At 41.2% G+C, this 12,177-nt stretch overlaps 1 protein-coding gene across 1 annotated transcript; it reads left to right on the top strand.

The window, feature by feature from the left end:
- Window positions 1–9,235: 9,235 nt before the first annotated feature.
- On the top strand, window positions 9,236–10,354 carry LOC127781304 (HMG-Y-related protein A-like). Its single transcript, XM_052308244.1, has 2 exons — window positions 9,236–9,462; window positions 9,531–10,354. The coding sequence occupies exons 1-2, from the start codon at window positions 9,409–9,411 to the stop codon at window positions 10,011–10,013; spliced, it is 537 nt and encodes a 178-aa protein (XP_052164204.1). The 5' UTR covers window positions 9,236–9,408; the 3' UTR covers window positions 10,014–10,354.
- Window positions 10,355–12,177: the final 1,823 nt, after the last annotated feature.

Genomic DNA, 12,177 nt, shown 5'->3' with positions numbered 1-12,177 from the left:
ACATAAGATCGGATAAAAAAAGAGTGAATTTTAGATTGGACCTTTTTCCTTAGCGAAGTTTTACCTAAGAACTCCTTTAGCACCTTTTACTTTCACTACAGATACCATTTTATTTACCCCTTTTAAACTGCTTTTTCTCAACACCGTTGCATCTCCGAGTAGATGGAGGGCATTGATGCAGTGGTCGAGGCAAGATCATGGTCACACACACTGAGACTAAGGGGTTGTTTGGATCAGGGACTAAAATTTTAGTCTCTGTTTTAGTCTCTGACACATCGGATGTTTGACACTAATTAGAAGTATTAACCATAGTCTAATGAAAAAAACTCGTTCCATAACCCTGGACTAATTCACAAAACGAATCTATTAAGCCTAATTAATCCATCATTAGCCTATGTGATGCTACAGTAAACATGTTCTAATTACATATGGATTAATTAGGCTTAAAAAATTTGTCTCACGAATTAGCTCTCATTTATGCAATTAGTTTTATTATTAGTCTACATTTAATACTTCTAATTAGTGTCCAAACATCCGATGTGACAGGTTTAGTCCCTGGATCCAAACACCACCTAAAGTAGTCAAGAACAAGAGGAAAATCTTGGCAAAAGAAACAAAAGAAAAAAAAATAAGGCCCAAAGTAAAAATAAGTGCTTAAGGGACTTCCAAGTAAAATCTTGGCAAGAAGAGGTGGACCAGATTAAACTGAATTCGATCCTAAAAATATTAACTTTATAATACTACAATGCAACATTGGTAATTATAATTATGTACTTAGGTTTCAAAAAAATATAATTATGTACTTGACTATTCAATGCTACAAGTACTATTTTTATTACCGTCTTAATTTTATTTTTGTTTAATTCTCAAAAAAAGTTATTTTTGTTTAGAAATAATTAATTTAAAAATCAAGTGAACGAGATTTCGTAGCAACCTGCGTTTTTTCGGTGATTTGCTGCTTTTATGCTTGCAGTTGATCAGTGCGGTACATATGTAGAGCAACTTTTTTTTGAAAGGAAAATCACGGTTCTTTTAAAAAATGAAAATAAGAGAAAAAAAATATAATCATGCTAGTTTAAATTTTGAGGTCGAACGGGCTACGAATTTGAGGATCACACCAAATTAAGGACTGTTTATTTGACAAGGCCTGGTATGGAACAACATGCATCAGATCAGTACCCTATCGTCTCAGTTATTGCATCTCCTCAGCAGACATATTGACTTGATTTTGTTCATTTTATTTCACTACATGATATGTGATGTTCCAGTCTTCCAGAAACAGAGAGCAACTAAAACTTTTTTTTAAAAAAAAACTTCGACGATTATGTGTACAAACGTGTTTAAATTTAAACGTTTGACCACTTACGTCTGAAAAAAGGATCTTGATTTGATGCACAAAAGCTGATTAATTATGGCATACATTGATCGACAGAGTTATCAGGATTGAAGCTTTTCTTCATTCTGTTTTATTTTCGGCAGATACTCTTACAATCCTGGCCTCGTTAGGCCCGACTAATGCTATGGGCTGTGATAGGCCAGAGAATTTTGGCCCACAATAAGACGAACTCCAGCCTAAGCCTGGCGCAAGAACACACTATATTAATTTTGGCAAAATTAGTTATATAGCATCAAAAGTTCACGTTTTTTATTTTATAGCACCGAAAAATACTAGTTTACTTTAATAGCATCTAAAGTTCACTCCATTCCCATTTTTAACACTTCTGTCAATTATCGATCGTTTTCGTCCGCCTTGAACGCTATTGACCTAGCCACGCACGTTATATAACATTTCTACCCCTTACAAATACAAGTAGAATACATGGCAATGAGGGGTAGAAACGTCATATTGTGTGCGTGGCTCGGTCAATAGCAATCAAGGCGGACGAAAAACGACCGATAATTGACGGAAGTGTTAAAAATGGAAACAGGATGAATTTTGGGTGCTATTAAAGTAAATCGGTATCTTTCGGTGCTATAAAACCAAACATGTGAACTTTCGATGCTATATAAGAACGGTAGGTGCGATCTAGTGCAAGAACTTGAAAAATGAGTATACTGGTACATGAACTTGGCAATCACGTGCATTTTAGTTAAAAACACTGATATATACATTTGATTAATCTTGGTATAATAAGGTTAACTGCTAGATCGTTGGCTCATGGATTCATTTTTGTGTTTTGCCATTTTCGTCACCCGAGACAATGAATATGTTGATTAGTCGAATCGCTCAAAAATTATGTTAGTTTGCATGCACTTACTTTTGATAATCATATATTTTCAGTTTCAAATCGATAGGTTATTTTATTATTATTACTAAGCAATCAAAAGCAATACATAATACATCTATATCCTTGTGGGGATGGCCTGAGTGGCTGGTTTTTTATATAGCATAAAAGTATAGTGTGGAATATTGATATTTTAACAAAAATGCATGCACTAGCCAAGTTATTGCACCTATATGCTTATTTTTCAAGTTTTTGCATTAGATCGTACCCACCTACCAAGTTTATGTACTGGCGTGGCCCGATCCTAGGCCCAAGCCCAAGCACGCCATTATAGCCCTTGTCGGCCTAGAAAGAGTAGTGCTCATGTCCCTTTTGCTGGCTGGGTTTGGATAGAGAATTGAATTTCGGTTACAACAATTAACAAAATGGAAAAAGTCCATTTTGAGTCTCAACTATTACCCATCTAAAGGCCTCATCTGTAAGCAACATGCGTAGGTTGATAACCCAAAGTTGCCTTTTTCCAATTCAGCCAAAGCAATTTCATCGGTTAGCTTATTTTGCTTAAATGGCTTGATAAAGGATCTCCTGTCTATATTTGGCTGAAAGTTCTTAGCCTAATCAGTGAGACGATGGGCTTTGGCCTTTGGTTGAAAAGCTTCAACACAAACAACCATCCGATGAGAATCTAATTCATCAAAACTCCCTCAACTATCAAAGCTGGCTCATTTTACCTTACTAAGCTATTTGAATAGTGTTTTCGTCCTACATGGCACCTATATGGCACATGGACCTAGTATTCGTCTGATGTGAAGGGTGCACGGCGCTTATGTGGCATTACAATTAGCAAAGAAAAATAATGAAACATAAGTGGGACACACTTGTAAGGAGTGCGCTACCTTTCTTCGGATTGTTGCCATCCTCCTCCTTAAGCAACAGTGACTATTGCAACGCAATAAGCCTCTTACTGGTAAAGATGAGTTAGTTTTATGGCAATTGAAGACCATGCCATTTCTGTTAACCAACCACACAAATAATGCTGCTACACCAACAAAAAAATTAATATTTTATCCTAGCTAGGTTCAATACCATTTAGCCAAATACCAAACAAATGAGAATCATTTTTAGGTGGTTGGAATTCAAAAGTGATAAAAATTGCCTTCCATGTATATCTCACTAAAGGACAGCCAAAGAATATTTAAGGTATCTCAATTGTCCAATTGTTGGTTTTAACCAGCCTTAATCTAATACTATTTAAGTTTTAGCTATAAAAATGATATCGTTTGTTTAATGGTCGAATATACTTTCTCATGATTATGATTTTGTGAATGTGAGCAAAAAGGTAAGAGAATTTCACGGTCAAAACTTATTTTCAGATAGTGAAAATAAGCCTTCTAAGTATCAAATTTTGAAATTTTACGAAGATAATTTGAACAGAAAAGCCTATTCGCATCCCTCTTACTAGAGTGTCCTAAAGGGCCATATATTAAATTTTGTCGACAAAAAAGATATATTTATATAGAAGACAGATAATGGCCAAAGGGAGGCATGAGCAAAAACAACTTGAAAAAAAAAGGGGAAATAGGGACCACAGTAACATATCATGAGTCTGAGATTTAACCTAATTTTTTTAGAATTATGAATTGTGAGATATAGTATGTCAGAGCATCTCCACACAGAGTTGTCAAATGGTTCTCCAAGCAAAAATTTTGTAGTTTTGATCAAAATTCGACCTCCAACAGCATTGTCAATCATATGGGCAAGCCATCCGGCTAGTTAATTTTGCCTCTCACTGGCCAAACATGGAGAATCATTTTCTCTTGCCAATTGCAGGCCCCATCACACCATCCCATCTCCTACTCTTTCTCGCCCAAATCCCACATTGCCATTGATCTCCAGCACTGGCCATCAATTGCCTCTTCCTCTTCAGAGTTGTCCGTATCGTCTATAGTGCTACCCGTCGACCGCAACGGGGCATCACCGCCTTACTCTCTCTAGTATTGACTACATCGCCTGCAGCACCGCCTGTCCTAACTAGTGAAGGGTGGGTGGGAGGGGAAAGATGTGGAGAAAGTATATAGATTGACACGTAGGATCCACCATCAGATTAGAGACATTATTGGAGTGAAAAAGACAAATTTAGCTCTCTAATTTGTTTGGCAAGCTGACTAAATAGATACTCAGAGAGTCAGATTTAGAAAGATTGTTGGATATAGGGGGTGTTTAGATTTACGGGTGTAAAGTTTTGGCGTGTCACATAAGATATACGGACACACGTATTTTAAGTATTAAACACAGAATAATAACAAAATAAATTACAGATTCCGCCTGTAAACTGCGAGATGAATTTATTAAGCCTAATTAATCTATCATTAGCAAATGTTTACTATAGCACCACATTGTCGAATCATGGAGCAATTAGGTTTAAAAGATTCATCTCGCAATTTACACGCAATCTGTGTAATTAGTTATTTTTTTCGTTTATATTTAATACTCCACGTATGTGTCCAAACATTCGATGTGAGAGCAGGTATAATAGTAGGTTATAAGCAGGCTAAATGTTGAGGTGGAGGAGAAAAGAGAGAAGAGAGAGGAGAAGCGGGCTATAAACTTACAGCCGGCTTACACACAAGAACCAAGAAACTCTGTGAGAGAGACAAGTGGGCCCTATATTAATTATAAAGAGCTAACTATTATATGGGTAGACTAAGAGAAGGCTACAAATAACCTTATAGCCAACAGATTGGCTGTATTATTAGCCTTGCTCTGTCAGGGTGAAGAATTTTACCGAGGATCTAAACTGGTCCATACTCTCATGCATAATGCCTTTTTGGTTGTAGGCTTGGAATTTTTAATAATTTCATTTAATGAGCTCGTTTTGGAACTGTGACTGTCAACTTGAAATTGGTCCAACACATAGCCAGAATAAATTGGACCTTTTGCTTTCAAATTATTTTGTTAACCTGGACGTTGCACTTTCTAGTGGCCAGTTTTTGTGCAGCCCATAAAGGAAAAGTTGAACAAGTGCGGTTGGATGCCTTTGCATAATTGGCTTTTCTTGTGGATGAGCCTACAAAAGAGGTCTTTAGGAGGGCAAGGCATGCTCGTCTCATCATGTGATTATATGATCTAAAGAAAAAAAATCCACAAACAATTGATAATTTTAATAGAGCACAATACATCAATTTGGCATATATGTGAGTGAAATTTAGTGTAAGAACATAAAAAAGTAAGCATGCTATTGCAAGAAGTTAGTAGGTGGGTGCGATTTAATTATTCTGAACATTTTTTTTCTATACACATTTAGGTTTTAAGCATGTCAACATACTTTCGATTTGTATTAGCATCATTCTAATTATATAGTAGCTAAATAAGTTATAGGTCATGTTCAAGAACCCAACAGAGGTGAGATTAAGTTTTAGATTTTCGTGGCACGTTTTTCAAACTGCTAAATGGTACGTTTCGTGTGGAAATTTTCTATATGAAAGTTGTTCTAAAATATCAGATTAATTTATTTTTCAAGTTTGCAATAATTAAAACTCAATTAATCACAAGTTATTACCACCTCGTTTTACGTAAAACACTTAATCTTCATCTTCATCTTTATAAAATTCAAACAGAGCCATACTATGTAAAAAAATGTATTTCGGTTAAAATTTAAGAAGGTGAAGAAAAAAATCCAATCTAGTGGTGTAGATTGGATAAGCTACATAATTTTTATAGATTAAAGTCAAGATTGGAAGGTAATATTCGTGTTGGCTATTGCTATCCGCCTTCAAGCACCGCCACCACTCGCCGTCGACGATGGCTAGGGTTTCGGGTCCAAAAGAGGAATGAGTCAAGTCTTTGGCATGCAAGGACAATTTTGACCATATAAAAAATACAAAATTCAGAGCAAACAAAACCAGTCAAACCGAGCTTGTGAACCAAATATTTTCGTATTCGGGTGGCATGATTACGAATAGTATGGAAACGAACATTAGTGATACTTATCTAAAATCACACTTTTATAATAGGATGGATCAAATTAACCCATATACAAACTCTAGAGGGGGTGTGTGCACAAAGTGACAGTACTAGCATACTCTTTATTACTACAGTAATAAAAAGAAGTGTGGGGGGACCAGTCAGTCACCGAGGTGGAAGAGGGAGGAGAGTGCTTTAAATACCCCGTTCCCAAAAAGCAGTTCATCAGCAATGCAAATCCCACTCTCCACGGTGCACACACACCCTCTCATCCATCCCTCACCGACAGGTGGGCCCCAGGCGGACCCGGCCCCACCTGTCAGCGACCGATGCGCCAGCCGGGGCGAGCCGTGCTCCCGGTGTAAACGGCTGCAAGGCTACACCTATTATTATGCGTACACGGCGCGTGCGCACCCGACTACTCTTACTCTCACCGACATGCGGGCCCCACTGGCGCAGGGAGGAGATGCGTTGCCGTACGAGTAGCTTTTCGGGTGTCCTGGTGACAGGTGGCGTTCGCGCGAAGCAAATGCGGCCAGCATTAGTACTCCGAGCTCAAACTGAATTGGGAAAAAACAAAACGAGTACTATATATATATAATATTTTTTTTCTTTTTTTTTCCTCGTCTTCTTCTTCACGCACTCTTGGCTCGGCCCAGCGCAGCGCACGCTCCAATTTCAAAAATTTCGAAGCTGTGGGCTTAGCTGGCAGCTAAGCTATACTACTACTCGATGGCGAAGCGCCAAAAAGACGATTTTACCCATGCGCTCAAGCAAGTAAACTTCCCGCTTGGTATTTTAAATTAAAAGGAAGATGCCTCTATTATCCCAATCGAAAATTTTGTATCTTTCGTTATCGGTGAGCTTTTTTTATAGTGCCGGCTAGTTCATACGGTCCACACAACTGTACATGTCGAGCTACTAATCTGCTTAATTCTAGTAGCTGTTTTTGTTGGCCATGTACATGCAATTGCAATGCGCACATGATCTCACTTTTAAGGTATGGGAGGTAGAGTGCATCAAAACAAAAGTTGAGAAAACCTGAATTCTTGTTAAAAAAAATTATACGAATTTTACTTAAGAAATTTTGTTATTTGTCTTAATCTATCTAAATTGTTACTCTGTACTCATGTTCTCTAGCTATACAAATACTACCTCATACTAAAAAGAACCATGATAAATAGGAGCAATTGCGAATTTACCCCGTTCTAAATTGTTATGGCAAAATTCCCACTATAAAATTGAAAAGAAAAAAAACTACCAATAGAACTATCATTCGAATGATATTCTTACAAAATAAGAAAATCCAGTGGCAAATTTGTAAATGCTACTATACTTATGAAAACATAAGAATAGGAAAAACGTAGGAAGAGTGTCATGCCCATTGATTTTCTATAGGAATTAAGAACACGTGGAAGTTCAAAAATTATTGTTTTGGATGGTACATAGAAAAAACAGAGGAACTTTGTAGCTGTGCCATGGAAGAGATAAACATGCGGTAGAACCTTATGCTAGATTGCCCTCCAAATTCCTATGAGAATAGTCCATTACTGAATTTCAAAATAATCTGAGAGAGCTATTCCTTTATTCCAAAAGACTACATAGAAATTTTTCCATATGAATCAAATCCTCCACAATTTCCGTAGTTCTCTTTGTTCCAAAAGAGTTCACGATCATGGCATCATATTTGTTCAAAGGTTAATTCAGTTGCAGAAAAATATTTAGGTATAATTTTACAATTCAACTAATTACATTCCCATCTGTTCCAATAGGATTGGGAGATAAAGTTATGATTTAGTTTCTTTCTATGCCGGTTTTCATGATGGGCTGGGTCTTTGGAGCTTTTATTGGAAGCTAGGGGACATAGCAGGATTTTGTTTTTGGGAAGGATGGATGAAGACAATTGCGCTTTTAAAGTAGCTAAGATATAAAAAGTGGTTTATTAGATCACACGTTTCATAAGCCCGAGTGACCATTTATTTATTTGAAATTTAGTTACATTAATATTTGCTTAATATTTTGAAAGTTAAAACTTTCCTTTTTAAAGTGTTCATTATATGTAACCATAATAATCACATCTGCCTAAAAAAACCAAATATATTTCTTCGTTGCCTTTTACTTAGAATGTCTTATCTTACCAATTATACACTCACCATATTACAACTAATGAAAACACGATAACTTATAGTAGCACTATACCCTATTCATCAACCATATGCATAGCAATACTAGCAAGCATACATGTCTACCCACTGAACATTCCGTGAAACTCTATTTTGAATCTAAATTAAAAACTTGATTTTATTTCCGCTCACCTAAGTAAAGCACAAATTCACAACACGTTATAAAAGAGGTCAACTGTATTTCACCCAAATCCGCAAATCCAGGCAACCGTTGCGTAGACTTGAAATTCAGTTGCACTATTCAGCGCCGGACTTTTCGGAAGTAACAACTTTTCTACTATTTCTACATTACGATTTACCTATAATTTAAACTTCAACAACAGACAGATCAGACAAAACCTAAGTCATCTTAAACCAATTACATGCATACCACATTACAACCAAAACAGGTGTATTTCCAGCCACACTATACCGTTGTACATCCTCAGCTGTGCATGTAACAATATTAGCAATAATAACGATATAAACACACACAACTCAGGGGAGGGAGGGCATTTCCGCTTGTCCATGCAGCCAAATCACAGGCCTGACCACCGCCCACCTCCACAGAAAAAACCAAAAAAAAGAGGCCACCACGGAGGGCAATACCGTCATTCCACAGCTCCCCCAAAAAAGGCACCCGCGGGTCGGGTCGGGACGGGAGGCAAAAGCAAACAAAACATAAAGCTCTCGAGCGCGCGCGTTCTCCCCTCCCCTACCCCTACCCCTGCCACGTCACCGATCCGCGTGACCCATCCCTCCCCGCGCCGTCCGATGGCGGCGGATCGACTCATCCCAGCCGTCCATCCTCATCTTCTCACTTCCCCTCTCACACAGGTGACACAGCCGAGCTTAACAATAAAAAAAAATGGAGGAGAGAAAAAAAAAATAAAGAAATAAAGAAGGCGAGCCCATCCATCTCCTCTTCCTTCCTTCCTCCTCCATATTTTCTTATCTATTCCTGATCCAAATCCATCTCTCTCTTCTTCATATATCCTCCTCTTCGTGAGCGAAAATTCCCCATCCCCATCTCCCCCACCCCCTCCTCCTCCTCCGCCATGGCCGCCGCCGACGAAGCCTCCAAGCCGCCGCCTCTCCCGCCCTACCCGGAGGTGAATTTCTTGTTTTCTCTTTGTTTGGGTTGGTTCTTGGGGGTTGATTTGGGATTTGTGGTGTGCAGATGATACTGGCGGCGATCGAGGGGCTGAACGAGAAGAGCGGGTCGAACAAGTCGGCGATCTCCAAGTTCATCGAGGGGAAGTACGGGGACCTGCCGCCGGCGCACGCGTCGCTGCTCACGGCGCACCTGGCCAGGATGAAGGAGTCCGGCGAGCTCATCTTCCTTAAGAACAACTACTTCCGCGCCGACGCGCCCGACGCGCCGCCCAAGCGCGGCCGGGGCCGCCCCCCCAAGCCGCGGGACCCCAACGCGCCGCCGCCGCCGCCCAAGCCCTCCTTGCCGCGCCCCCGCGGCCGCCCGCCCAAGTCCAAGGACCCCATCTCCGACGCCATCCCCAAGTCCCGCGGCCGCCCGCCCAAGAAGGCCAAGACGGCTCCCGCCCCTCCTCCCGCCGCCGGCGACGGCTCCGCTCCCGTCAAGCGCGGCCGCGGCCGGCCACCCAAGGTACGCCCCGCCGTCCCCAGCGAGGCGGCGGCGGCCTGACCAACCCCAATCTCTAGGGTTAGGGTTAGGGCGTAGTGGCATCGAATTGGGGGGGGGGGGGGGGGGGCGAGATGGGGTTTGTTAATTACTTCTTCTTCTTAATCTTAATCTCTCTTAGGCTTCGCTTCCTTTAATTTCCTCTAATTGTTGTGCTCTTAGTACAATTAATCGGGTAATTAGGCTTAATCATGTTGCTGCTGCTGCTTATGTGTTGTTGTTGTAAGATTAAGGCTGAGCTAGGCTTCTCCTCCTGCTCCTGCTGATGCTGCTGAGTGGATTAATTAAGCTAAGCTAATGTGGATGATGATGTGTACAATTAATGGATGGTGATTTGTTTCCAAGGGATGCTGATTTGATTTGTCTCGAGTGTTTTGACCGTTTCTGATGCTGATAATGACGGTGCTTAGCATGCTAACTGCTGTGTTGATGGCGTGCTAATCATTCAGCTGCAGCTGGTTTGACCATGCTTATCCAGTGGAGTGGAGTGGACAGTGAGAGAGTGGTGGTGGTTGTGGCTGTGATAGTACTTTGGATGTTTTGTCGTGTAGCTGCCCGTAGTGTTGCATTGCATTGCCCACATCCATTCATTCTACTGTACTGTACTGGTGTGCTGCCAGCTGTGTGCCTCTGTTGCATTTGCGTATAGGAGTTTTTGTTTTTGTTTTTTTTTTGCTTTCTCACTTCTGTGAGGTATTAGTAGTTAGAATCTGGGTTTATCAAACCGTTTGGGACAGGATTATCGTTACTTCACGGTTTAGCTGTTACCGTTGTAACTTTGCCTTTACTGCGAAAACCGTGTGGTTACTGTAAGTTATATCGTGGTCTGGTTTTAAAAGTTGAGAAGGTTACCAATTGTGACAACCGCGTCCGCGTGATAACCAAGCAGGAACCTTGGTGGAATTTTTCTTGTTTTGGTCTGCAGCTTGTTTATGCCGATGCCAATGTAGGATCATCTTGTAGTTTGTGCGCATATACATAGCACTCTATACACGATGGTAGTGCTGCATACCGAGGGCCTCTTTCAGAGAGGAGGAATTTCACAAGAATTGAAAAAAAATATCTGAAAAATCTATGAAAGTCCTAGTTGTTTCATGGAAGTTCTATGAAATTCTATGAACGGAGCCCTAATAGAATGCACTGTAGTACTTGCAAGGGCTCTCTATTAGCCACGTTTTCGTAGGAGTTTATGTTAGTCAAGCTGTTCGAGGTTAAGGTTCTGTTAGTCTCTTCAACGCTGGGCCGTAGGGAAATAAATTTTGTTATTTCAGAGTAAATACAAATGGTAATGGTAATGGGCTTCTGCTATATACTTATATAACTAGAGTTTGGCAAGTTGATTCACAAGTCTAAGGGCATGTTCACTTCATTGCTTACCTTACCAAAATTTAGTGTTACCAAAGAGTTACATTTGAAGCGTTCCCCTCTCGTTCCCCTTTCCTCTATAGTAACCTCTCTGATTTCTCTCCCCTCCAGCCCCTCTTCCCCTTCGATTTCGGCGGTTCGCCGTCGGTGAGGGTTGGAGGAGGGGTCCAGCCACCTTCCCCTAGTACTCTTTAGTTAGGTTGGTCCTGTTTCTCTAGTTAGTCTGGCCTCTAATGGTGGCGACCGATGTTCTCGTCGGCGGCGGTGGTGGGAGTTGGTACCTCTGCGCCTCGTGGACGGCGAATCGAAGACATGGCGGTCAAATCATCCCCGAGCAAGAGCCCCAAAGTAAGATGGAGTTTCCGGATTTGGATGGCCTTGGTGGTGGTGGAGGAGGAGCTTCTGGCAGTGGTTGCCGACATCTTGCTCGTGTGCGGGTTTGCGTTGGTGGTGGAGACGGAGTCTGCATCGCGCCTGGCACTTCGGTGGCCGTCGTCGAGGTGGCGACGGTCTCTGCGCTGCCCTCGGCGTTACGACATCCGTCGTCTCCCTTCGCCGTGCCCGAGCTAGCGGTGGCGTTGTTTCCCTCTGTCGCGCCTGTGCTGGCTGTGGCGCCGGCAGGCGTCGGCATGTGTGCTGTGATCGGCATGTGGCGGTTGTCGCCCCCTGAACTCCAATCGCTTGCTGTGTGCTAGCCGGTGCCGCTGTTGGTGCAGCTTCTTCCTCTGTTGGCGGCAACGGTTGGCTCGTCGTCATCTACATCCTCCTTCAAGCCGAAGCCTTTGGAAGCCTTGTGATTGGG

This window comes from Oryza glaberrima, chromosome 8, assembly GCF_000147395.1.
Source record: "Oryza glaberrima chromosome 8, OglaRS2, whole genome shotgun sequence".
NCBI classification, from domain to species: domain Eukaryota; kingdom Viridiplantae; phylum Streptophyta; class Magnoliopsida; order Poales; family Poaceae; genus Oryza; species Oryza glaberrima.
This window is presented reverse-complemented; position numbering and strand designations above follow the sequence as displayed.